Genomic DNA, 27951 nt, shown 5'->3' on the forward strand with positions numbered 1-27951 from the left:
TCTTGTGTGCAACACAGAAAGGAAACCCAGGTAAACCTTTACATGCCAAGGTCAGACACGTTCTGGTCACCCCTTGCTCCTCGGTGCTTGCTGGCAGCAGGCAGTCCAGGTTTTGCAGAAGGATGTGTCGAACTCGCTTTGGGGTCACTGCACCTTTGCTAGGACCAACTCAGGGACGAGGGGTTAGAGGGGTCCTTAGACAGTCCCTCAGGACAGAAGACAGGAAAATTTTCCTCTTTACCAGACAGTTTCGAGCTCCACTTCTCAATGCTGCCAGGTCCCTACGTTACCTAAGGCCATCCTCAGGCAGAAGTAAGCTCACTGGGAATTTAGCAAACTGCTTCCGATATACGAGCCAAGGCTTGCCCCGCAGTATTTCCTCTACAAACACACTGGCTCCAACAGGCAGCAGAAGACCCACCGTCAGTCTGCATTTCCAGCTCTTACTCCTCCCCCAAGGCTCTTGTAACGAAGCCCTTTGCATTTCCCCTTGAGACCCTGTCAGATGAACTCACCCAGTTGCAGAAGCCATGATGCAGCCTCCATCTTCTGCGGGGGTAGTGCAGCAGCCAGGTGAATCATGATTCATACCAAAATTGTGTCCCATCTCATGGGCAATGGTAGCAGCAACACCAATGGCATTATCAGAGTGGTCCTGCGCAAGGTCAAAGAAGCACATCAGCATTTTACCTGTGCCTGTCCTGTGCACCTCTGAGCCAGTCGGGTAAGTGGCACTGTTCATTGCTACGTGGAGAAAACATCTACTGAAGGTATTCCTGCCTATGAGCCGGTGAGCTAGAGGCTTTCACTTGAAAGGGTGGGCGTCAGGAGGATGGGGCCAGGCTCCTTTCAGTGGTGCCCAGTGACAGGACAAGGGGTAACGGGCACAAACTTGAGCATAGGAAGTTCCACCTAAACATGAGGAGGAACTTCTTTCCTTTGAGGGTGGCAGAGCCCTGGCACAGGCTGCCCAGAGAGGTGGTGGAGTCTCCGTCTCTGGAGACATTCCAAACTTGCCTCGACGCGTTCCTGTGTAACCTGTTCTAGGTGACCCTGCTCTGGCAGGGGGGTTGGACTAGATGATCTCCAGAGGTCCCTTCCAACCCTACGATTCTATGATTCTGTGAAATATTTCCTTTGTAGGCTTTAGGAGGCATCTATCCTATGCATTCACTGCTGGCAAGAAACACTGTATTAGGTGTTAGCAATTACTTACCATGTTTACTCCTCCTGACTGGAAATCAGAGCACATGGCCATCACGGGAGCCAAGCCTACTGTGGTACCTTGGAAGGGCACACCCCTAAAATCAACCCAGAAAGACCATGAAATGGCACTGAAGCACTTGAGAAGGCAAGGCAGAGAAATGCATCCTGCAGTCCACAGTTTTATACAGGTGAATACATTTTCTTTAGTGGTATCTTCAAGTACAGGACATTATAGCAGAGCTACAAAGACTTAAGACCTATTTTTCTTGGACTAGGAATTTGTTTTATGGGCCAACCAGGCAATCTTATTTTTTATAATGGTCTGGTGCCAAAATGTGCTTCCCCTGAGCTTTGCATCTAGACAGAAAAGACTATTTCTGGATCCTTAGTTTGGTACCGTTTGTGAATGCTTTATTTACCTCAAGCCTGCTATTTGCCAGCTTGGGATTCAGGGACTTGACAGAGTACGAGGTAACACCTTTGTGGTGCGGCCACGCTCAGCTCCTGCCTGGCGAGCTGGAATTCTGCACCGTCCCTGCGGCACATTGGGAACGGGAGCACTGAAAATTGTGTTCAGGACATGGTGAAGATGGAATATAGTACTATTAAAGGGGAGGAAAAAACCCAACAAAACAAAACAAGGGAAAAGGCATTGCATCTCTGAATTTCAGTCCTCCAGGTTTCTCCTCTGACTCACCACTATTTACTGGTGGATGAATTACCATGGGAGAGGGAAGGAGGTCTAAGAGCTGCTGCAAATTTTTCTTCCAACGACATCTGCATTGCTGGCCATAACTACTGACCCTGACAAGATCAGTAGGATGAGTCACAGACCATCAGCCAGCTCCCAGCACCGTGTCCCCCATGTCTCAGCGGGCTGAGTTAGGGATGAATGCCTTCTGCAAAGGGCTCAGCTCCCCTTTACAGGTCTTGCTCACGGTTCAGATTTTCTTGAAATCGTACACGTAGCCGTGACCAGTCCTGTGCAGCTGCCTGTGATACGCACACACAATAAAGCTGATGCACTTTGATGCTTGTGTGTTGAGACTGCTCCGTAGCCTGGGAACTCCACTTTTCCCAATGTGACTGTGCTCTGGGTGCCAGAGCTTAATGCCGGCTGAGCGGCCCCTACATCAATCTGTCACTCGGAATCTCAGGGCCACATACGCTACATAGCGATTTCCCACCCACCCAACCCACTTGTCAGGAAAAGGTTATTTCAGGAGAAATAAACGTACGTGATTAGTTGGGCGTTATCGTGTTTTCGGTGCACCCGCTCCTTGCTACTCCAAGCCAGAAAGGACTTGAGGGTGGAGTAGGGATTCTCAGATACATCGCATTTATTCCAATTACTCCAGATCTCCAGCCCCACCAAGGCAATCCGGATATTCAGGGATCTGTAAAACTAAAGCACAGGAAGGAAACGGGATGACAAAATGAGCACCACTGATTTATTTTACTGTGTTTTAAGTCTTGAATATAAACCTCGCTAAATGTGCACCACCCACAAACCTAAACTCGATTCAACTAGGGACTTTTCTTTTTAAATGAATGAAAAAGAGACAATCTAGAGAAACAAAAACTGGGGACTGACATCATGTTTATCTTTAAAATGTCAAAATTCCTGAAAAGAGGAAGGAAATAATCTGCTGCCCACGTCAAGTACAAACAGGACAAGTCTTCGTGGACGGGGAGGTGAAGGGAGCGGTAGAAGGAGTTTAAGGGGAGAAGGGGAGTATGAAGGGAGTAGATCAGAATAGCTGTGACATTTACTTCAGCAGCAGTGGGTGCCACTGCAAGAATGACCTCTAAAGGCTTCTTCCACCTTTACGTGCCAAGATTTCTACAATTTCAAGCAAATACCTTAGTTCCTTGTCAAAAAGCAGTACTTAGGTAACACAGTTAATACAGAGATGTAGCAAAACACAGAGATGCTCACGCTGGCTCCAAAGTAAGGAATGGAGATTCCGCCACCCTGCCCCTGGCATCCAACAACAGAATTGTTCGTCAGACGCCCTCCACTCCCCAAGTCACTGGGGAGCACTGCTGAAATATTTTTCTCTCTCCCAAGAAGGCAGTCTTCCTCTCTCACAATTAAGTCTCACAATTCATGATTTGGACTTTGCTTTCCTCAGTTCACGCGCACCTGATCTCACCTTATCTACGTAATTAGCAGCCTCCACTAATTTAAGCCTTGTTGCTTCGATGTTGAAGTGATGCTTCTGAAACTGAACAGAATGAACACGTCAGACAGCATAAAGGCAACTAGGAAGAGCTGAAATGCGTTAAAACAAGTCACACTACTCCGGGAAAAAGAAGACCACTACCAGGTGAAGCCCCAAAGCCCTCTTTCACTGTACATCTGGCTATAAGCCCACCCATACATGTATATTCAGAACTCATTCCTGGCATCCCACTGCAGCGATGTTACTCAAGCGGTGGTAGTAACTCAGTGGAGCAACCCAAACTTCTCGGAGCCCCCAGAGCCAGGGGCTGACAAAGAACTGACAAATTTGCCAGGTAAAATCTACGGTAACACGACTTCACGTCTGAGTCAAGGCTGCCACAGTGCTCATCCATCTCACTCATCCAACGAATTTGCCTATTTAAACCACCTGGCAATTAATGAATTAATTTTAGCAAATGGTTTGATCCCAGGAATTAAAGTTGCAAAATGTTTAGATTTTTGTGTAACAGATGACAAAACCTGGGACTTTTCTTCTAGCGAGGGAGACAGTAAACGCAGTAAGGACAGTTAAGGACGACACTGCAAGGGTGTCTACCCCAGCTTGTCTAACGAAATGGTGAAAAACATCTGGCAGTTCCTGGTTATAATATGTTTTCTCATAGCTTCCCTGGTATCCTGCTGCCTAACAGAGAAGGGTGAAATAGGTTTTGCCTCTTCAGTTTTGTTCAGAGTAAATTATAGCCCAGAGCACTACGTGGCGTTCACTTTTGGAGTTTCAAGTTGTAAATAATGAATAGGACCAGCCTGACTCCTGTCTGTGCTGGAGATTAGATGATTACCAAAACACTGCGTGTTTTGCACTGTCAGTAAGTACGTCTGGCGTGCTGTCCAGGCTGGGGATGGGGGAGGGATTGCGGGCTTCACTGGGTCTCTTCCAGTCCTATTCTATGATCTAGGGCCTTGAAAATGTCTATTTATACATCTGCTACCAGCTCAGAGCAGAGGATAATCACGGTTATCTTCTCTGGAGATTAAGTGTACTGCAGTTACATGCACGTCGTTGCTGGAAACCCCCAAGTCACCCTAGGCTGAAGGCAGTCTCTCCCACCGACAACCAGGGCTGACCACTGGTACCCTGAGAGGCAAGAACTGGCCCCAAACCCTAGGCCTGCAACGTAATCGCAGCCTGCATCTCCGCCCTGGCCAACAGTGACTGATGGTGGCAGCAGAGGAGTCATGGCTGCTAGGACAAAAGTGACCAAGACACAGCTCTCCCTGATGGGGGTAGGAACGTCAGGATGACAGGAGGAAAAGTGTTGAGCTCCAGCTGCCCTCCTTGCCCCAGGGGACGCCGCAGGTGGGATGCTCGCTCTGGGCCCAGTGCTCAGCTGGTATAAACACAATCACTTCTCTTACCTCTGCATAATCAGCCACGAGCAGAAGCTCCACGTACTTCGTAGCCTGCAGAGTCTCACGTTTCACCTGCGGCAGCAGCACAGGTTATTTGCCCAGTATCCCCCAAGACTCTTCATGCGGGCCATTTTTCCCAGTTTATTTTTCACTGGCCACTCACCCCACCCCATCACACAGAGGGACCTCCAGATGTGATTGACTTAGAGCAACCAAGTATCACGGGTCCATTTAGCTACAGCAAGTGCCCATGTATTTGTCCTCAGCCCACCCATCTGTTCATGCACCTGATGCACGAATCCATGCAGGAACAGCTACAGCCCAGATTCCTCACACTACACAACGGTCCCCAACACTCAGTTATTTCCCTGCTGGAGCCACTATTCAGCAACCAGCTTGCTACAAACCCTCTTAAATATTCCCCTTCATTTCACTTTCAGAGCTATGCTCCCAGAGAACAGCAGGCCGGGCTTCGAATAGGTGGGAAATTCAGAACATCATGCATGGACCCGGTTTGAGCCCTGCTCACCCTCTGGCGAGGTGGCTTCATCCCAGTTGTGAAGTCCCTGAGCCAGTCTTTGGCTGTGTTCCCCGTGCCCTGGTAGCCACAGGCTCCTCTCTGCAACCTCAGGTCATCCAACCTGTAGATCAAGTGCTGGTCTGGGCTGTCGGGAACCGGCTCCAAGATATAGCTGGAATTGCTGCTCAATACGATAAGTCCTCTGTTGAAACGGGAAGCATTAAGAGGGAAAGTTAATTACTATCACAGCAACAGCAGATAAATCCTTCTTCTGCTGCTGAGTTCCCATCTGACCCTGGCAAGACACTTATCCTTACCAGGCTGTTTAGTTCATTAATAAAAAGGATGGGGAATATTTTGAGTTCAGAGCGGGGAATCCCTGAGCTTGCATACATTAAAATCTATTCAATGGGGCTCAGGCATTCAACTAAGGGGCTACTGGAGCATGTGCTGCAACCTGAAAAGTACTGAATTTTTAACATCCAGCTTTTCCTTTAGGGACAGTGGAAGCTCTTCAACAGATTGAAGAAATTTGTCTTTAATAGAACTGGCCTTAAAAATGTGAAGACTTTGTTTGTCAACAGAAAAAAACCACAGTTCTCTCTGCGACTTGCACGTGGCCATACCGTTGTGGTTTTCTCAGTGAGCATGTTATAGTCAGGAGAGCTGGAAATCTCCTGCGTTTGATGCCCACGGGAAGACGTGTGGCTTGATGGGCAGCAGGCTGCCCTGCGGAAGTTCAGAGTGAAAACGGCCGTGTGTGCTCAGCCCCTGTGCCGTCCTGGCAATCAGAAAACGATGTCCAGGAGTTGCCAGCACACGGCTGGCCGCTCAGGCGTGCGGGGATGCTACTGCCTCTGGACACCGAGACACCTCTATCTCCTCTGCAGCTCGGAAGGCAGAGCCTAGGAAAACATGGGCTGACAGAAGCTGGGCACACCTGTGACTGCTTTTGCTTTTGGATTATTTATTGCAAACCACAGGTGGCTGCACTGTCCTGTTTATCTCACTGGGCTCTTTGGCCTGTGCTACATTCACTGAAGATCTCTCAGGTTTGCTTTGGCACGGGCTGTTTCCTGGCTCGAGCCGGTCCCATCAGCACAGCTTCCCGCCACCGCTCGAGAGCAGATGACCACTAATATCAATAAAGCCCATGTGGTGTTTTAGAAACAAACTCTGAGCTGGTGTAAATGAATGCAGCTCCTTGGTCGCAATGAGCCGTTTCATTTACTCCTGCTGAGGATACAGACCGTCTTTTCGTGCCAAAGACTCCATTACTAACAAAGCAAAGGTTTTAAATGCATAACACACACAACTCCGGCACCACCCAGGGAGAAAGCAGGGCTGAAAACTCAGGAGGAAGTTCGGACTTGAAGACTTTGCTGCAAATTACACACAAAAGCTGCCAGCTGTGAGAGGCTGGGAGAAGGAGCTGGTTTCTGCATTAGTGTCGAGTATTGGGCTGGGACGTGGCGAGTCCTGCCCCTGTCTCTGTAAAGGACGCAGCCCCAAGTCACCAACAAGAGAGTGGACTCTTGAGTTAAACTCACTTATTGCACAGGTCCACGTTGCCAGCAGAAAGTGGGAAGGAGTCTAGGAACTGGCTAGGAGCCCATGGTTACTAATGATACCCAAGTTTCTGCATTTTCCTTGACATGCTCTCTTTTACACCCAGAACTCTTGGCTAGGAGGCATTTGAGAACAGGTCTATCTGCCCAGAAAGAAATACGGCGGCCAGGCTGCAGGGGAGCAGCGCTCGCGTGGCAGCACGCTGAGGAGCAGAGGCATTCCCGCAGCTCCGGCATCACCAGGCACTTACCGCAGCCCTCGGCACGTGCTGAGCACGACGCTGGAGCGCTCCCAGCCCCGCACCACCCCGTGGTAAAAGCAGTGGTCCTGCAAGGCAGAGGGGAGCAGGGTTGGCAATGCAGTTTCAGGACGGATGCCTGCTGTACCCAGGCATCACTGAGTCCCAAGCACGCCCCGCGGATACTCCAGTAATCGTTCTCTTTCCACTGCGTTTGGCAGTTGGCTATCGTAACTAAATCTCTGTCAGTGCATCGAAATTTGGCCTTTCAGCCGCCATGCGTGGCCCGTGCGAGTGCATCAAACAGCTCCTTGTTGCCAGTAAAAATTAAGAGCTTTGAATCCCCAAGGAAGCAACTCGGATGGCTGCAGCATTAAGGTCGATCCAAAGCTTTTTTGCCTGTAACGGGAGCTGCCTATCGATGGCAGCTGGCCCTGGGTCAGGCCCCAAAGGATGTGCCTTCAGCCCCAGAGAGGGTGACGCCATGGGCAGCGGGGAAGTCCCCGGCTGGGGGCTCCTGGCAAGACAAAGGCAGCCTCTGGCAGGGACAAGGAGGCTTTGGGGCTGAAACGCCAACATATTCATCACATCCCTTCCCCTCGCCCCGGGGCAGTATCAGTAAAGATGATCTCATGGGGTTTTTATCTCTTATTTTTGCATCACAACCAATGCACATCTTTGTGCCACTGCAGCAGGAGTCAGCCAAGGCCCGCGTGAGATCAGTAATTCATGGGATTTTTACTGAACAGGAGCCAGCTTACATGGGCTGGTTTTCCCAAAGGCTGGGAATGTCCCCGGCACGGAATACTTGGTGGCAAAACTAAAAGCAAGAGGATGAGCAGCAGAAGGAACAATAGATGCCCCAGCACTCGGATAGAGGGGAGTGATGCTGGCAGCTGACCTGGGCTCTCATACCAGAGCTCGGGTAACACAGTAAGATGTTTTCACCATTGCTGAGGGATGGAGATGCTTTCTTGCTGCAACCCCCCAGGGCAGAAAGGTGGACTGCCCTCCCCCTTCACCTTAAGGCAGACCCATGGCCTTGAAGAAAGGCTCTGGAGAAAGAAGGTCACCCGCTTTTCTGGTCTCCCCTGCAAGCCACAGTGGGGAAAACACTCTCTGCACTCACCGTGTGGGTCAGCGAGGTGGTCTGGGGTTTTCCAGTCTGGCTGTAATGAGTCTCAGTGTAGCCTGGTGCAAAGAGGTTTCTGCAGATGGGATGGGGGTGAAAAGAAAGGGGGTGGGGAAGACAATAAGATCTTTCTTCCTTTAGACCTGGTTTTCTGCTTCCTAGGTGTGCTAGAAAATGGGCTAGATCCAGCTCTTTCGGGGTAGTCAGGGTAAATATTCCTGTTACTGTGAACCACTGTTGTGGACTTGTGCGGTCGCTGTTTGCTACCTGCAGCGCAAAACCAACCGTAACACACAGAGAGGGCAGGCAGGAGACGGGCATCTGGGGGACACCAGCCGAGAGGCGCGCTGTGTCCCTGCGCTCTGCTCCGGATCAGCACTTTCCGTCTGCGAGACACTTATTAACACGCTGTCCCTGGCGGGGGCAGCGGCTAACGGCTTCCTGGTGGCACAGGAGCCATCGGAGCCGCTGCCGGACGGGCGCCGCAGGCTGTGCATCCCTGTGATGGCAGAGGGGCAGAAGGTGGAAGCAGAGCTGACCTTGCTACACCCATCCGCCTGCTGCCCTGGCAGGAGCTGAGCACTTCTCATGGAGCACATCCATTTCTGAAAGGGTGCAGCAAGCCATCTTCCTGAGTGCACTTTTAAGCCATTTATTAAATTAAAACAATAAAGGAGAGCCTGTCACTGAGATTGATTAGGCACTGAGATGCAGTTCCAACAGCTGCAAGCGAACAATTCAATTTTTATGTGAGGATCATAAAAAAACCCAGAAACTCGACATAATCACCACCCCTTAACGGGCACAAGTCTCTGCAGAATTTCCTTTACTACTGCAGAGTTATGCCCCAGATACAGCGAGATCACGCTCAGCGCGCCAGTCCAGCGTACCACGCACACCACAGGCCACTTCAGCGCCGGCTCAGGCACATCTGGGCACTGGTGTAAGTTCTCAGCTCAAACCCAGACTCTCCCCAGTGCCCAAATCTGAGTACAATTATAAACCGATCTGCATCTGCATTTCAACTTCTGCCCAGAAGCCAATTCACATCTTTGTCCTAGGAAAATGCTGATTCCCCAATCTGAAGTTGTTCGTGTCGTCCTCATATAGACAATATTCTCCCTGTCTTCGGCCCAGAATCAGACCAAAAGTCTATAAAAGGCGCTCCTGTGCACTGCATAGTAAGCGTTTTGATTTGGTTCCAGAGGAAACTGCCTTCCCCTTCTTTTTAAACATCTGCATTTGCTAAACAGTGATACAAAGAAGTACAGCAAGTCAAAATCTGGGCCAAACCAAGAAGGTCATATCCTGTGTCCATCTCAGCAGCAGTAAAATGTAGGTTTAAAACAGTTTTTTAAAAACAATGGCCTCACTGCCGAAAATTTGGAGAAGGATCACAGAACATGCCCCATGTATGAAACACGCTTCTGCAGCAACCCCGCGGTGCTGTCAGGCCACCAAAGTGCCACGTTTGCCACGCCAGCCACGAGGATGCCACCTGCATCCTGGGCAGCGCAGTTCAGTCCTTCTGCATCCCTGCTCAACGCATTTCATGCACCAGGTGTTCGAACTGTGACCCGCGAGACCTTTGCTTTGCTCGATTTCTTTAGGCTGGACGAAGAAAGCTGTATCAGAGACAAAACCAGAGACTTCTCCATCTGTCTTGGGTTTTGGTGTGTGGCAGTCAGGCCTAATCTACCTCAAAAGCCCCTGTTTGAATAAGGGATTGGGCGCTCGTGGTATCTGATTACATTAGGCCAGAACAACAGGAAACACAACCTTTTTTCAGAGTGTTTGAAAGTGCTTCCCCCACCCAGCACCTGAAGGCTCAGACACCTGAACAAGGACCGATGGCTGAGTGTCAGACAGAACTGTGTGCCGCTGCCGCATTTGACAGCATTTGATGTCGGGATTGCGACAGCTCTTATCTCCCCTCTCAAAGTTCACTGGAGCCCAGGAAAACTCATTTTGTTTCTTTCTGATGTGTTAATTCTCATCACTAGATCCCGTCAGCGATCAGAAGGCGAGATTGCTGCCCTCAGCGCTCCCGGGTCTGTAAACCGAAGATAAGCACCGAAGCACCGTCCCACAGAAAATAACTCCCTTCATCTCCCTGACTGCAGTGGCTTGCTCAGCATGAGGCTGCAAGAAACAAATGTTTAATCAACAGATTGCATTAACTCACAGGAAATTGCCTTGAGCAACGTCCTCTGGCAGGTATCTGGTCTGTGTTAGACTGTCATCTCGAGAGCAGACACTAAACCAGCGTGCGTCTGCCCAGCGCTGCTAAAGCCAGAATTAGACACCAGCCCGCGGATTTCCAGTAGCTGAGGCTTGCACAGCCTACTTGTTTCATTCCCAAACAAGCACGCTTATGTTTTCTTCCTCCTCCTTTATTCTTGGAAAGCGTTCGCTATGAATAGCTATTTTATGTCTCCCCCGGCATCTCCCATAAATCCCCTCCGTGCTTTGACTCCTGCCCAGCCCCACGGCGCTGCCGCCAGCCCCGCCGCCGAGCCCGGCACACCAGGTTTCAGGGCACAGGATGATGCCACACCACGCACGGCCTGCGCACGTCCCTTCCTACCTCCCGACTCAGGCTCTATCCCTTTCTAGGGCGGGTGAAGGAGCTGAGCGGTCTGCCTGAATTTTTAAGGGTACCGAGCTCAACGCGTGCATCACCTGGCCGAGCAGTGCCATGGTACGACCTCCCAGCCTCTCCCCGCCAGCTGACTCCTAGCCTACATTGCGGACTCCCTAGGAAAAGTCCAGCTTCTCACTCTGAGCTGAAACAGCCCTGTTTTGAAGGCCCCTCCCTGCCGTAACGCAGGGGAGCCCTTGGGGCTCTTGCGGCACGGCTGCGAAGGGCTGTCACGGTGTGCGGTGGGGAGGGCAGTGCGGAAAGAGGAAAAGCAACATCTTGCAACACCCTGGGGTGCTGTCTCACTTGAGCCTGTGAAAGTTCATTCCCAGCTCACTTCCTCAGCTAGCATCAAGCTTTCCACCGAACTGTAAACACATAGAAAAGAAGCCTTCTTTCCACCTCAGCGTGCACCAGAGTTATCAGCCAGTCCCGTCCCTCTCCTCCGCGTGTACCAGTTGTTGCATAAACAGGAGAGATTAGTGAGACACAAGTACCCCAAAACCTTAGCAGTGGCCTTTATCTGCCACCATTTCAGGACAGCATCACCGCCAGGCTGATTCCAGGGGAGCTCAGCCTGCAAAGCGCTGATGGAGCGGATTCACTGTTTCCAGAGGAGCACAGAGCTCACCACCTTGTGGAAGAAGGAAAAACCTGGAAAAAAACCAGCATGATTTGATCCTTTCTTCTCTGTTACATGATACGTCTTAGTGACTACCTCTCCAGCAGCTCGAGATGAAGCTGCAAAAGTTTGGATGCAAAATAAGATCATTTAAAGGCTTCTGAGATTCAGTCAGGCAGCTGGCAGATTGCTAGCACACATCATTTTCCTAAAAGGCAGCATGGAGTCCATCATTAGAGGAGTTATCAGCATAAAGAATTGATGAAGTCAGAGGAAAAGCTGGTTTTGGATGCGAGCACTCTCCTCTGCTAAACCTTCATCACAGCTGCAGCCGCGTGGGGCTGTTTGAGGGCAGGGTAAGCTACGCACGAGCGCTGAAGACGTTCCCGAGAAGCCCTTGCACCCTTCTAACAGTGACCAGCTTTCGGCAAGATCATTCATTCCCCAAGATCTGGCTCAGCATCCAGCTCAGGGTGGAATAGCCTGCTCTTGGCAGGATTGGTTCCCCAGAAAGCCTTGGGAGCCGGGTTAAACACAAGCGAGGAAGCCAAACAAAGGAAGAGTGGCTCGGTGCCATAATGTACAGATGGCTTGAGACTGTTTCTGCTGGTGACCGACGCGGAGCGATCTTGGTCCCGCTCCAGCCTGTCAATGATATCATTGTTTGAAACAAAGCCCCCCTCCCCGCGCCGTTGTGCTGCTCCCTGGAAGGGCCCTGCCGTGCACAGCTGACACCGCGGGGCAGCGTGGCTCGCTCTGCCGCGTCCAGACGCGTCCCAGGGCGGTCACGTACTTTGCACGTGAGCCGATGGTACTCGACGGGAGAGGCAGGCTGAGGGCATGGGGCAAAACCCAGCTTTCTCGGCAGGGAGCTGCCCCTGTGGCACTTGGGGACAGTGCAAGAGCGTGGCCTCCAGCTCACCCGCCCACCGCAGAGGAGCGGCTGGGGGGAGAAGGGCTGCACGGCACACCCAAACCCTCCCAAAAACAGCAGAAGGAAAGCTGGGGCCTTTCTCGCCTGACCACGCTCCTTTGGGGGAGCGCACACTCCCCAGCTGCTCTGGAGAGCCTCACCCCCATTTTCCTGATAAATGGGAGCAGTTTTCTCTCGGCTGTGAAACATCCCTTGTTAGCACAAGTCTCAGAGGGGCTCAGAGCCATCCATCCCAGGGGACCCACTATGAACACGCTCAGCTCCAGCAGCCAGAGATCACCCATGGGCACTGGGAGGGCCCCGGTGGCACCCTGGTGCTCTTGCTAACTGGAGAAAGAAGGACTTTTTTATAATTTGATCCCATGAGCAACTTCATTTAGGTTCATTTTACAGAAGAGCTAGTCTGCATGAACAGCTGCCAATTTAAAAACACCCGTGAGTACCTAAGAGACATTTTTTATTTCCTCCCAAAAACCAAAAGCTAAGTGGTGCATGAAGCTCATGAGAAACATTGATTTTTTATTTTTCACTCATGGGACCAAGAAAAGTGAAGCCTGCAATCTCACATCTCTTTCCCTGTCCCTTTCCTCAAATCACAATAAATCTGTCCAGCCAGGCTGCCAGCATCTGGGGGTGGAGGGAATTGATTCTCCCAAGAAAGTTTAGACATCAGATTTCCATCTACAATTTGTGGTCCCACTACATTGCCTTTCAACAGGATCCAAGTAGGGTAAGAAGGGGAATTTGACCCCTTACCTCCCAGGCACTTAACTGTTCCCTAAAGTCAGGATTTATTATCAAAACCTGAGGTGACCCCATTTTGGACACCGCCCACACATGACTTCTGACAACACAAAGGGGCAGGCCTGCTGTCTGTATCCACATCTAGTGGGAAATTGGACATTTCACCTCTCTGTAATCCTCAAACCAAAATCTGATGCTTCATTAAATCCCTGAAATCCAAAAATGTTTTTCTTGGTGTTAGTGAGTCTCGTCCAGACAAAGCCCAGAGCTCTTAAACTTGCTTCCTCAAGAGCCTTTGCTGATATATCTGAGAACATGTTTATTGTGTGAACAGCAGCAGTTTGGACGGAAAAAGTCATTTCTCAGCTATTGAGGTGGAACTAAACTAGCCATTTGTAAGGCCTAGGAAAATATCATAAGCTAAAGACTCTCCATCCCCTTTTTGCCATCCCCAGCATCTGTGACATTCACTGCCTAAATCGTGTTACAGGACCCAAGCAAAATTTGTCACATAGCCCCCTGGCTTACCAATGGGAACCATAAAAGTTGCCTGGAGAGGAAAAAGGAAACCATATAAATGGCACACTGGCTGATAATGAGTCAGGGAGCAAAGGATTTAAAGGGCTCCATTTCCTCACCTCTCCTCCCTGCCCCACACAGAGAAATCACTGTATATCCCAAGGGAATCAGGAGGCTGGAAAGCAGCTAGGGCTTTCCAGGTCCCAACCCTGTTTTTCTGATGACTCCAAGAGGCAGTAGAGCAGGACAAACTCAATTTCCCTCCTTTTTGTAACCTTTACCCCCTGTGCAGGAAGCCCATTAGACACTGATGATGTGTGGCCCATCGGTGGAATAATCTCATATATCCTTCCTGCTCAGAAGTGGGCAGGAACCTCCCCTCAGTTGGTAGAAGAGGCCCTGGAAATGAGGAAAAGCAGGAAATGGTGACATACGAGTGACATACAGATCTCTTATCAGACTGCTGAGAGCATCAAACAGAGCTGGAGCGCTCGTCGCCTACGCAGGTGGGGCCAGAAGAGATTGGAAATGATACTGCTCCTTATCAGATCCAGTTGCCTAAAAATACTTATTTGGGATGCTCCCCAGGTCAGACCAGATGAGCTCTGGGCTTTCTCTGCAGTGCCAAAAGCAGCGTCGGCCAGTTGCTGCACATCTCCACGGGGGCTCTGCCACCGAGTGCCCCACACCATCACGGCCGCTGTGGGCAGGTGGCAGCCAAAATATGCAGCTGAAACACACAGCAATGCCCCAGGCTGCCCACGGGATTCACCCGCAGGCAGGGATGTCCCCTGGCAAAGGCGATTTCTCCTGGAGAAGCCTCCACGGCCCCTTGCAGCCAAGAGGGTCTTTCCCAAGTGTGCTCTCCCCATGAGAGACAGAAAGAGGAAGAGAAAAGAGAGGAAAACATTGTTGATACTTTTCCCCGCATCCGGGTGAGAAAACGACTTCCATGCAGGTTTCTTCTGCACAAGTACGAGCTCTCCCCTTTGCTAGAAAGAAAAGGCTCGCACCAGGCAGCGCTGCCACACACATTCAGAGCCTCTCAGCATCCCCTCCCTGCTTGGCCAAAGCTGCTTTTTATTAACAAATGCAAACGGCTTTTAAAAAAGTCACTTTTCATCCAAGGTTTGCAACTCAGATTCTTCCGTTCCTAAGCCCCAGCCAAATTTAAAGCTGCTTTATAGGCATCTCTCCATATATTTGTTGTTTGTGCAGCTTTGAGGTTTCCAATCCTGCAGCTGCAGGACATGGGTTTGAGTCATTTAAAACAAGCCTGAGTCGTTTGGGGGATATACTTTTGTCGTTATTCAGAAATGTTAACTAGTGTTGTGAACTCCGCTTGGAACTACAGCGTGGTTCCGCCTTCTCATCAAATGCCCGAACAGGAAATAATGCAACATTACGCTAACTGCTAATGCAATAACTGTATTCGTAGATATATGAAGCCCAAACTCAGATGTGTGCTGAGCTTGTTACAAAATACACAGTTGTGCACAGTTCTGAAGAAGGATATGCAATAATTTGTGTTTCACCTCTGTGGATGAACACAATGTCCTCTTCATATGGAATATGAAATCACAGGCTGGGTGCGAACATTTCTTCCACGTTTCTTTCAAAGCTAGCACATCCTTACCAAAAGCGTACGGATTATGACACACACACACACACACCCCCTCCCCAGAGGAAGTTCATACTCTCATCAGCTTTGTCTCTGCATAAGGAGAGTGGTGAATGTCTAACGGGGCTGCCTAATCTACCAAGAGCACCACCTGGAACAGTTTCACTAGCGTGGCACGCCTCCTTTCTAGCTTCAGGAACCACTGGGTAAATCCTATCCCAACCAGACCCTGGCGATGCCAATCATGTCACGCTTTCTTAGAGCGAGAGGAGGCTGGGCCGTGGCCACGAGAGCCGAACAGGAGCCAGGCGGGTGCGTTCTCCCCTCTGTGCTGTGCCCGGGGACGAGGGGGAGCCGAGCACCAACCTCAGCACCAAAGCTGGTTTCCAAAGGTTCCTCTGAACTGGACCAACTGAACGACCCAGAACTCTGGGGCTCATTTCGAATTAAAAAGTACCTTCCTCAAAGTTGTGCAGTTCTCTTATACCCACTTTCACATGAACTCAAAACTGGGAGCAGCCAGGTTTCAGACAGCTTTGAAGGGACACTTCCCACTTGGGGGATTTCACCTTCTCTCCCACTGTCTGGGCCTCCGACAAACCCTTCCAAAAAGCAGTCCGTGATGCTGCAACTACTCAGTACCCCAAACCTCAGCTAGGACCTCAGGCTCCCCTGTAAGATAAGCAATACCAGTGCTGAGCTTCTGGGAGCTGGGGAGCAGGAGCCCCAGGAGCCAGGCTGGACTCCACCTCACCACACGCTTCGACAAGAAGAGGTTTTCATTGACTTAGAAGTGCTCTACGGCTGCTGATGATTACAGCACCCACAGGGCTCACAGGGACTTCGTGGTTTTGTTTACTTCATCATTTCTCTTTTAATTTGAGTGTCTCCAAACTACTTCTGCACCTTCACAAGTCTCTGAAAAGTGGTGGCTCTCCACAACCTCCCATCTAATCGAGCTCAGGCTTGCATTTTGGGATTATGCCACCACCTTTCTTGAACAAGGACTTGAGGCCTGGCGAGACTCCCACGTGAAGCACTGCTATCTCTGAATCACTTGCATTTTCCACGGAAAATAAAAAGAAAAGACTCCAAACCACTTGCTGTATTTCACCAGTCCCGGTAAGGCGATTCATCCCGCCGTGGAAGCCAGTGCGCACACTTCAGCCCGTGTGTATATACCCCAATGGGCGAAAATGCATTTCAGGAAACAAACACAATAGAAACCCTCTATTATTGTAATTGTGTTTACTAACACCAGCAGTGAGTTCGTCTGCACTGGAAATAGCACGGCACCGCTCCCGCAAGGCACCTGGAGGTTACGTCACCGTGCTGGGAGCACGAATGGATTAATTCGGCAAGGATCCTTGACAGCTCTTGCCAGCTTCTGCTGTGCCAGAAATAAATTCACCTTTGCAGAGCGACTGCAGAATATGCAAGACCTGACAGTCCTTCCACCAGGAAGGAGACCCCCGGCAGCTCCAGCAGTTACGTTGCTTCCAGGTTCAGCTCGGAGACGGGCATCGCCAACCACTCTCCTCAGCAACAGCTATTTTCCCTGCATCGGACAGGGCCGTGCTTCCGTTGCCTGGTCTCTTCTACCTCTGCTCTATTTTCCCAGCCGAGAGATGCCAGAACACATAGAATTTATAGCTATTTCTGTTTAACTGTAGACAGGTGCACGACTGCCAGGGAAAACGTGTCCAGCTTTTGCAGCTCTGAAACTCCCAGTAGCTCATGCAGCCTGTCACAGAACACACCTCGCAGGACATGCTCGCCTTTCATCAGCCACACAATTTCCGTCCTTACTGCAGACGGTGCCAAGAAAAAAATCTGATTCTCCTCTAACACGCTCCAAATATCATTTAGGTTTCTGCGCTGCCATCAGAACTAATAAGATCTTCTGACGCTTCACTCCTTCAGGAGGAAAGCTGAGCCCCCAAGCTCTGTGGTTGGGATGTCCATACAATACATTTAAATTATTACCAGGGTCATTATTGCAAGGGTATTATTCCTACTGGTTCGCTTAGGTAAACATTTGGTTGTGTTTCTGTTTCCACAGATAAATCTTCATACCCATTTGAAAATAAATGAAACGCCAACGGTACAAGTGGACTGCTCAGCAAAGACAAGCTTCTCCCAGCTACATTTCCAGTTGCTGTTCCACCACTGGAAACTAACGCACTCACTGGGCAGAGAGCCTCTGGAACGAGCCTCTGGACCAGAACCCTTCTACCTACCTCCATCGCCTGCAGCCTCAGCTGAATTCAATCCACATCACGCCCTTTGGTATCACACAGCATTGCTCTATCACGCCTGAGAGGAGGTCGCGTTTCAGTTAACGCAAAAGCATTTTTTCAGTCTACTTTAGCATGAAGGGCACTAATGGAATTGAAACTGTCAGATCGTTTCTCCTAGGAAACGGAGCGGGGCCTCTTCGGATCACAGCAAATGAAATCCTCATCAGAGTCACACTGACTCTAAAGCACCGAGCCACTTGGTAAATAGCGCACTTCATATCAGCAACACTTTCTAGTTAATGTAGTAAGAATTATGATGCAAAAATAAGTTCACACACTGAGGGCCAGGTCACCGCCTGTCTTTTGCTGACAAAGCTCTGTTACAGTCAGCACTGCTTGGCCGATTGACATCTGTGGGACTCGGACCTGGAATAACCTTGAAATCCAGAAAAGGACTTCCTCATCCTGGCTTTATCAAAACCGTGCTGAAGTCAGTGGAGGTTTTCCTGTTGACTTCACCGTAATCCTTATTCATTATTTTAGCGAGACCACAACGCAAGGCACAGGCACACTTACCCATTTTTCTCCAGTTCCAAGATGAGCTCCTGGCCTTCCGCCTTCACCTTAACTTCAGCTCTGAATGGATGCTGCGTGCAAAAGAGATGGTGCCTGTTACTCATACATCATCCTAATTACGAGCAGATCCAGACGCACAAATTGTTCCCCTGGAAATTGCAGCTGACCTTAAACCACTCCTGGCCTTCCTCCTACCTCCAGACCTGGAGTGCCGGGGAAGGGAAGGGACGGGCCACGGTGGCTCCCAGCTCTGGGCACGCTGCTGCAGCCCCGTGGCACCACCAGGCAGAGCGGGGAAGCAGTACAGGCACGCTGGTGGGATGCCATATCTGAGCTAGTGACCCTGGTGTCTCAGCAGCAATAACCAGCACAGAGGAGGCAACAAGTCCTGGTGCTGGAGCGCTTGGAGGTGCAGCTGGGTGGGAGGGGTGCGCTGTACCCCCTTCTCCTGTCGCTCAGGACCACATCACCCGACATCCCGACTTGCCTCAGAGGTTTACAAGTCAAATATACGAGCTACTTAACCGAAGCCTCCTTTGTTGTCACAGCAGCAAAAGTCATTTTTAGCAGCCTATTTCAGGACAGGAGGAGTCACGCCTCTTCCAGAGATTTTCACATAGTTCCTTTACTCACAGAAAAGGCCAATAAAAGCCATGCAACAGGGTCCCTCAGACATCTTTAGGTTTTAGCCGTTGTTCAGACAGTATCTCACAGCTGCTCTCGTATTAGTCCCAGGCTGCCAAGGGACTGGAAACCGTGATGGCAACTTTCTAGTGTGTTCAAGCACCCGGGCACGGCCCTGGGTGCCATCAGCCTACAGCTCCCAATGAGGACACAGGAGAGCTGGCTCCCCGAGGTCGACTGGTGTTAACAGAAAGGACCCTAATTTCCTAGTGCAATGGCAAATGCACACACTAAACCCAACATTTAAAAATAATAATAATAATTCAAGAGACTGAAAGTATAAAATACACTTTCTAGAGGACCAACTAGAAGGGCCTCTGGAGGTCCCCAGTTTTACCTCCCTCAAAGCAGGACCACTAGCTAAGGTCAGCTGGGGATTTCTAAGCTTGAGTGCCTTCGCATAAAGGAAACAGACTAATAAACTCCCCAGAAGAGAAATAACCCATTTAATAAGAACAGACTTCTCTATTCAGCTGAAAGAAAAAAAAAATAATCAAAAACTGGTGAGATGATTAACCTCATAGTATTTCCTAATTCAGTGTTGGAGGGTATTCTGCAGAACAGATCACCTGAAAGCAAAATAAAGTAAGGCTAACTGAATAGGATGTTCTGATGAAAGATCTGTCAGCCCAGAGACACGCTCGCTTGCCACTTTATCAATTCCAAGCTCAGTTACGAACTTCTCCTTTCATCAGCTCCCTGCTGGTATTCTGGGTTTTGTTCATCTCTCCTTCAGTTCCCAGGACATTGCACCAGGCCCACGCAGATGATGCAAAACAAGTTAACACATTTAGTGTATACAACAAGAGTTAATTCCAAGGGCCTGAGTTTAGTTTACTGAATCACAGGTGCTCAGTATGTCTCAGGGTAGGTCTGTTGCTTTGCTAAGTGTAAGCAACAGAGGTTGCCTTGCCCATAACTGGGGGGGTCTGAGGGTCTCTTCACAACGGTTGTGCAAACACCATTGTTACTAACAACACTTTCCCTTCTCCTTCAATAATCCCACTACTTCAGAGTCCATCAATTGCTGTGTAACTGAAATACCCCAGCTGTACGTAAGCTTTGCTAACGCTGGTTTTAGAGCCAACAGGAACTTGCCTGAAACAAACCAAGTACGACCCCGGAGACCCGGCAAATTTGTATAAGGGGAAATACTGTCCAGATGTATTTGTATCACTATGAATACCAGAGAGAATCAAAACTTCCAGGCAGCACTGCAATGACATTTTAAAGAGATTTAAGATCATGAAAGAGTCATTGTAGCTTCAATATGACCAATAAAATGTTTTATAAAGTCTCGTCATACGGAGAGGACATAAACCCCAAAATAACCCCAGTTATGGGGAGATGCCATGATTTTTCTTTAGTATAATGCTGTGGCTTCCCTTTTTTTGGTTCACAACATCTGGATTTTCCTCTTTCACTTGATTATGCAACTGATAACTTCTTGATTGTGGCAGTGCAAATGCTGGGAATTTGAACTGTGGTTTGTGGTCGATGTTTAAGTCTGGCACCCCAGGGGTTCTCAGAATGGCTGCAGATTACCGACACATCACTCCATCCTCCACCTACGAGAAGTGGGGTGGGAGCGGGATCGATACATTTGGTGTCAAAGACATAGTGAGGCACACCTGAAGGTGCTGGCTGGCTTTTCTTAGTGCAGTACCCTCACAGCTGGGACTCATCTCCTCCTAAACCACATGCCTCTATTCGGCTGTTCCCTAAATGCCACTGATTGCATCGCCTTCCCCCCTTTCGCAGGCACAGAGATCGGGTAGACCTGATCTAGGTTTTAAAGCATGGCACAGGGAAAAACCATTACAAGCCCTTGCAGAGGGTGAATGCAAGTCGCCAGGAGCGGTCTTAGGCTCAGTGCCCGAGATGTGCCAGCCAGCTCGCCCAGCTTTTCCCGGGATTCGGAGAAGCTGCAGCAGCTCCCCGTGCTGCAGACGGGCTTCCTGGCTCACCCCTGCGGCTTGTCCCAGGGCTCAGCTTAAAAAAATAAAAAAACAATAATAAAAAAAAACCAAACACGAAACGCGCCTCGCAAGGTCCCGTGCTAACCGTGACGTCGTTCCTCCCCGTGGACACGATGGGGAGGTTTGAAAAGAAAATAGAAATAAAGCGCTGGGCGCGACTTACCTCCTCGCCGCCGGGGCTGCGCGGGGCTGCCCAGCGCGGCACCACCGCCTCGGGCTGCGGCTCCGCCGCCACCGCTCCGCCTGCGGAGACACACGAGCAGCCGCTCACCGCCCCGGCCCCCCGCACCCCCGGGAGGGGAGGAACGCGAAGCCCGGGCGGGAGAGGGGAGAGCTGTGCGCTGGCTGTAAGGGAAGCGGGAGGATCCCCCCCACCAAACCATCCATCCATCCATCCCTCCGCCCTCCCTCCCCGGGGGGCTCACGCAGGCAGAGGTGGGTGCAGGGTGGGGGGTGGTCGTTGCAGCCCCCCGCCCCTCCCGGGCCGGGCACTCACGGGGCAGCGGTGGCAGCAGCAGCGAGAGGGCGATGCCGCAGAGCAGCCCCCGGCCCCGCATGGCTCCGGGCAGGAGACGGCGCTCCGCCGCCGCCCCGCCGTATAAAACCGCCCGGCGCCGCTTTCTCCTCCCACCACCAGCCCCATCCGCCGCTGCACCCCCCTGCCTGGGGGGTGGGGGGTGTCGCCTTCTCTTCTTCCTCCACGCCACCCCGGGCAGCACCTCACGGTCCACCCCGGCTGCCATAGCGGCTCTGCCCGGGGGTGCGGGGCTGGGCTGTCCCCCCGGCACCCGGGGGCAGGGGGAAGCCTCAGCGCTTTTCTGGGGCTCCCCCTGCAAACCTCACACCCCCTCCAGCTCTTTTGCCAGCACGGAAATCCATTGTGCCTCAAAAGCTAGCAAAAAGGGGAGACCTGCTGGAGGGAAGCAGCCAAATCATAGAATCATAGAATCATAGAATCATAGAATCATAGGGTTGGAAGGGACCTCTGGAGATCATCTAGTCCAACCCCCCTGCCAGAGCAGGGTCACCTAGAGCAGGTTACACAGGAACACGTCCAGGTGGGTTTTGAATGTCTCCAGAGTTGGAGACTCCACCACCTCTCTGGGCAGCCTGTTCCAGTGCTCTGCCACCCTCAGGGTAAAGAAGTTCCTCCTCGTGTTTAGGTGGAACTTCCTATGTTCCAGTTTGTGCCCATTGCCTCTTGTCCTGTCCCCGGGCACCACTGAAAAGAGCCTCGCCCCATCGTCCTGACACCCACCCTTTAAGTATTTATAAGCGTTGATAAGGTCACCCCTCAGACGTCTTTTTTCCAGACTGAAGAGACCCAAATCCCTCAGCCTTTCCTCATAAGAGAGGTGTTCCAGTCCCTTAATCATCCTCGTAGCCCTCCGCTGCACCCTTTCCAGCAGTTCCCTGTCCCTCTTGAACCGGGGAGCCCAGCACTGGACACAGTACTCCAGGTGCGGTCTCACCAAGGCAGAGTAGAGGGGGAGGATGACCTCCCTTGACCTGCTGGCCACGCTCCTCTTGATGCACCCCAGGATGCCATTGGCCTTCTTGGCCACAAGGGCACATTGCTGACTCATGGTCATCCTGTTGTCCACCAGGACTCCCAGGTCTCTTTCCACAGAGCTGCTCTCCAGCAGGTCAGCACCCAACCTGTACTGGTGCATGGGGTTGTTCCTCCCCAGGTGCAGCACCCTACACTTGCCCTTGTTGAACTTCATAAGGTTTCTCTCTGCCCAGATCTCCAACCTGTCCAGGTCTCTCTGTATGGCGGCACAGCCTTCTGGTGTGTCAGCCACCCCACCCAGCTTGGTGTCATCAGCAAACTTGCTGAGGGTGCACTCTATCCCCTCATCCAGGTCATTGATGAATATGTTGAACAGGACTGGACCCAGTACTGACCCCTGGGGAACACCACTCGTCACTGGTCTCCAACTAGACTCTGTGCCCCTAATCACAACCCTCTGAGCTCTATCTTTCAACCAGTTTTCTATCCACCCCACTGTCCATTCATCTAACCCACACTTCCTAAGCTTCCCTATGAGGATGCTGTGGGAGACCGTGTCAAACGCCTTGCTTAAGTCAAGGTAGACCACATCTACCGCCCTCCCCTCATCTATCCATCTAGTCATGCCATCGTAGAAGGCTATCAGGTTAGTCAGACATGATTTCCCCCTGGTGAATCCATGCTGAGTACTTCTGATAGCTTTCCTTTCCTCCACGCGCCTTGAGATGACACCCAGAACGAGCTGTTCCATCATCTTTCCAGGGATGGAGGTGAGGCTGACCGGCCTGTAGTTCCCCGGCTCCTCCTTCTTGCCTTTCTTGAAGACTGGAGTGACATTGGCTTTCCTCCAGTCCGCAGGCACCTCGCCTGTTCTCCAGGACTTTTCAAAGATGATGGAGAGCGGCCCAGCAATGACTTCCGCCAGCTCCCTCAGCACTCTCGGGTGCATCCCATCAGGGCCCATGGACTTGTGAATATCTAGATGATCTAATTGGTCCCTCACTCGCTCCTCCTCAACCCAAGGGAAGTCGTCTTCTTTCCCTGTTACTTTATTCAATGCCTGGGACTCCTGAGGGCTGGGCCGAGCAGAAAAGACCGAAGCAAAGAAGGCATTCAGTAACTCTGCCTTCTCCACATCCTCCGTCACCATGACTCCTGCCTCATTCAGCAGTGGGCCTACAACTTCCCTGGTCTTCCTTTTGCTTCCAATATACTTGTAGAAGCTCTTTTTGTTTTGCTTGATGTCCCTAGCCAGGTCTAATTCCAAGGCGGCCTTGGCTTTCCTTGTTTCATCCCTGCACGCTCTGGTGGCATTCTTGTAATCCTCCCAAGGGGTCAGTCCCTTCTTCCACTTATTATAAACTTCCTTCTTCCACTTGAGCTTTTTCTGAAGCTCCCTGCTCAACCATGCAGGTCTCCTGCGTCCCTTGGCCGATTTCTTTCTCTTAGGGATGCACCGATCCTGAGCTTGGAGGAAGTGGTCTTTGAATATCAACCAGCTTTCTTGAGCCCCTTTGCCTTCCAGAGCCCTAGCCCACGGGATCTCTCCAAGCAGTTTCTTAAAGAGGTCGAAGTTAGCCCTCCTGAAATCCAAGGTTGTAATTTTACTTCTTGTTGTTGTTTTGTGGATAGTACCCATGATCCTGAACTCAATCATTTCATGATCACTACAACCTAGGGTGCCCCCAACCTTAATGTCCTCCACCAATCCCTCTGTGTTTGTCAGTACCAGGTCCAGGAGTGCTCCTCTCCTTGTTGGCTCCTGTACCACCTGTGTCAAAAAGTTGTCATCAATGCACTGGAGGAGCCTCCTGGACTGTGCATGCCTGGCTGTGTGGTCTTCCCAGCAGATATCGGGGTGATTGAAGTCCCCCATGAGAACCAGGGCCTGCGCTTGCGAGGCTACCTTCAGTTGTCTGTAGAAAGCCTCATCAGTCTCCCCATCCTGATCAGGTGGCCTGTAATAAACACCCACAACAGTGTCCCTCATATTTGCCTGTCCCTTAATCCTCACCCATAAGCTCTCAACCCGCTCTTCATCCGCCCCTAGTGAGAGCTCGATGCATTCCAAATGCTCTCTCACATAGAGTGCAATTCCACCACCACGCCTCGCTGGTCTGTCTTTCCTGAAAAGGACATAGCCATCCATGACAGCATTCCAGTCATGCGAGTTGTCCCACCACGTCTCAGTAATTGCAATGAGATCATGGCCCCGCAACCGCACACAGACCTCCAGCTCTTCCTGCTTATTCCCCATGCTGCGTGCATTGGTGTATAAGCATTTCAGAGAGGGAGTTGTGTGTGTAGTTTTGACCCTTGAGATGTGGTGTGCCTTCTGGCTTTCAGAAATACTGGCACACTGGCCCACGAGCGCTGAGCAACTACACCCTGGCACCTCACCAGCAAGCCCAGTACCATCCCCACCCCCCTTCAGATCTAGTTTAAAGCCCTCTCAATGAGCCCCGATAACTCTTGTCCTAGAACCCTTTTTCCCCTGGAGGTCAAGGTATTCCTGCCTGCTACCAGCAGGCCAGGCGTTTTGTAGATCAGGCCATCAAATCATTGTCAGGAGGCTCCTGGAGGAGCCGTGCTATGGCTTTAGTTGTTTATTTATTTATTTGTTATATTTATGTGTAATTCTATCAAACCCTTCATGGCTGAATTCACGTTTCCAGAGGCATCCTAAATCCCTCTGCTCCTGGGAAATGTGTGGCCCCGTGACAGCTGAGGGGATATAGAGTGAAATTTATTGTGCCCATATAAACAGGTAAAAGCGAAAAAATGTTCACTGCCTCTCTCCCCTTAGGGCAGATGGAGGGGCTGGGGCTGAGGGAGGGCTTGGAAGCATCCACAGCTCATATTCCCTGTGCTGCCCTTCAGGGATACCCACTCACTCCCATGAGGCTCCCAAAGGAGCATCCTTGTCTTCTCCTGCATCCTTCAGGGCTAACTCATGGGTCTATTTGCTAGTCCTCTGCCCTTCAGGGGGATGAGGACCCAGAGGGCCACCAGAGGCAGCTGCTGGGTGGGTTAGCCAGCGTGGCTCCGGGTCGCAGAGTCCGAGTTAGTGGGGCCGTGCTGAGGTTACCAGCTGCAAATACCTGAGCTCCATGGTGCTGTAGATGCTCCTGGTACATGATGAGACCAGGAAAAGCAACCGCCTTCCCTTATGTCAGTGTATTTCTGCTGCGAGTCCTGGCCAGCTCAACTGCAGCCACACCAGCAAAGCTGCGAGGGTGGACTGCCGTGCATGTTTATGGGGTTGGCTCCGAGTGGCAAGGAAAGGCATTACCTCTTAGTCGTGCTCTTCAGACAGCCATTGATCCGCATTGTCCATACAACCCTTTCCATTCATCTCTATACTTAAAAGTGCCCGTGTAGGTGAACCACCAGGAAACCAACTTAAGAAATGGGGAGAATTTGCACCTGGCTACATTTCAGAGGGTATCGGTAAATCAGGCCGATAGGAAATTAATGCTCCATTTAGAATAAAGGTTTGCTAGATAATAGTAATGATTTTGTCTCTTGTCCAGAGGTTTATTTATGCTATTGAAACCACTGAGCTCTCTTTTACTGAAGGTCTTTGCTGACTCCTGCCGCTGTTGCCCAAAGGAAATGTGACTGTTTCCATTTGCAGATGCCACTTCGGTTTATGACTTTCATACGTGTCCCCTCTCTCCCCCAGCGCTTCACACGCCGAACCTTTGTGGTCTTGTGAAGGTCAGTTTATTCCTGATACCACCCTGGCAGAAGAAATCTGGGACACTGTGGGCACACCTGGAGGGAATCACCAGGGAGAGCAGGCTATAAATGCCATTTTAGCTGATCCACAGACAGGTCACAAACTTTCGTCACACGACTAAATCACGTTATTACCCAGAGAAAATATCCAGGGACCAAATTTCAGCTTTTTTCTAATCATATGGACTATCTTGAAGGGAAACCTTGAATTTTTTGTGAACCCTCACATTTAATTATAGCTGCCCGTAATACAGATGAAAACAGCGGCACTGCTGTTGATGCTTTTATTATAAATAAGTAAAAATGCAAGCCAAATTTAGCTATTCTGCTCTCATCCATGCATAAAATTTCCGTCTACTCAAAGGAAAAAAAAATACTTTGATGAGGAACACGTATATTTGCATTAAAAGATTGTCACAAATCTTGCCACTACAACAAATCTTCCCAGAAACTCCTCCATATATTTCTCTAAAAGATCAGCTCAAAGAAAGCATGAAATAGAATTAAAGGAGCCTTATTTTTAGATTGTTAAAATACTTAGGGCAATAACTATCTGCTTCTGATTTTTTGTCAGCATTCAAGTACCATAAAAATGAACTACATGCAATATTTGCATTCGTTATATAGTGATATTTTTATCTTTGGTTCTCGGTAATATGAGAATTGATATCTTAATTTATAATCACCAGAAACTCCCTCTATAAAAATATAACCACAGACTGTGCAGTTGTTATATATAGTTTAATCTATATATATATGATATATCACTTACATTGCTGAGACGTTGTCGCATGGAAAGATTCGGGATATTCTAGCCTTATTAACAGTGCTCAGATGCTGTAACGCCACCTGCCTCTGGCACGGGATGAGTCAGATCCTGCCTCTGCCCATCTCCTCTAAAAGCTCACTGGGACATTTGCCTGATTCACAGAGCAGGGTCAGGCTTTCGCTTATCTAGAAATTATACAGACTCAGACTCATTTCCTCCAGGATCCCAACTGCCCCATTAAAAGTACCAGCTGGGAATTTGGAAGTCTGCGCTCTGTTCCCTTATCTCTTGCATCCCCTGTGATCAAGGGATGGACGTACCTATCAAGGGGAGCCTCCCTGCAGCGCCCAGAGCAAGGGTCGGTGCATGCGGTCGGTCACTAGGCTTGAAAATTCGGTGTTTCAGTTTCTCCGTGACAAAGCCGACGCAAATGGTCTGGCAGCGGGGCTTCTGCACTTACTCGACAGTCTGTCTGCAAGATGGTTTAACGCTGTTGTCATTAGCTGGAAAGCAAAAGATGATGATTCTCCCATCATGTTCATAGTAAATTAGGAGTTAGCCACCTAGAAGGATATACACTTACAGAGGAGAATGCCTGTTAAAGAAAGAGACTTATGCGGAGAATGGCTTGGACACGTATCAGAGTAAAAGCTCAGTAATATTTCATTGGAACTCTCTCTTCAGAAACGGGAACGGTTGTTGAACAAACTGCTCTGAAAAGACTCCTGCTGACACTGGAGAAAATGTTCCTAAGAATCAAAAGTCTTAGAAGGAGAAGGTAGAAGACGTTTAGTCCCGCCTAACCTCTGCGTTTCAGACGTTCGCACTGATGAAAGAAATTTTGTGCCTTTGGCTGACTTGAGTGGAATGTGAAATCTTCCATTTTTCGGAACATTTTTCTCCTTCATATCACTTGACATGATCAAAGGAGGAAGGCTGGGAATCCGTGAAGGGAACTGGCAATTTAACAGTGGACTTCGTTACTTTGAGTCTTAACAGTTGAGAATGGTTTCGGCTGACCCAGAATCTTCTGCTTAGCTTTGGTTTTCCACCACCCATGTAGGACAGCGGGAATACTTGGAAGCGCCCTAGAGCAGCTGTCCTG

The 27951-nt window shown here is 50.2% G+C and overlaps 1 protein-coding gene across 1 annotated transcript in view; it reads right to left on the bottom strand.

Moving 5' to 3' along the window:
• Positions 1-21439, bottom strand: part of ADAM19 (ADAM metallopeptidase domain 19) — a 36446-nt gene extending 15007 nt beyond the window's left edge. The window contains exons 1-11 of the mRNA XM_063349067.1: positions 21320-21439; positions 20987-21066; positions 18161-18231; positions 8261-8339; positions 7144-7220; positions 5334-5526; positions 4811-4876; positions 3363-3434; positions 2445-2611; positions 1217-1301; positions 516-655 (exon numbers count right to left, since the gene is read on the bottom strand). Of these exons, the coding sequence (XP_063205137.1) occupies positions 516-655; positions 1217-1301; positions 2445-2611; positions 3363-3434; positions 4811-4876; positions 5334-5526; positions 7144-7220; positions 8261-8339; positions 18161-18231; positions 20987-21066; positions 21320-21380 (1091 nt within the window). The 5' untranslated portion in view covers positions 21381-21439. The remainder of the gene's footprint in view (positions 1-515; positions 656-1216; positions 1302-2444; positions 2612-3362; positions 3435-4810; positions 4877-5333; positions 5527-7143; positions 7221-8260; positions 8340-18160; positions 18232-20986; positions 21067-21319) is intronic.
• Positions 21440-27951: the final 6512 nt, after the last annotated feature.

The sequence above is a fragment of the Chroicocephalus ridibundus genome, chromosome 11, assembly GCF_963924245.1.
Source record: "Chroicocephalus ridibundus chromosome 11, bChrRid1.1, whole genome shotgun sequence".
Classification (NCBI taxonomy): Eukaryota; Metazoa; Chordata; class Aves; order Charadriiformes; family Laridae; genus Chroicocephalus; species Chroicocephalus ridibundus.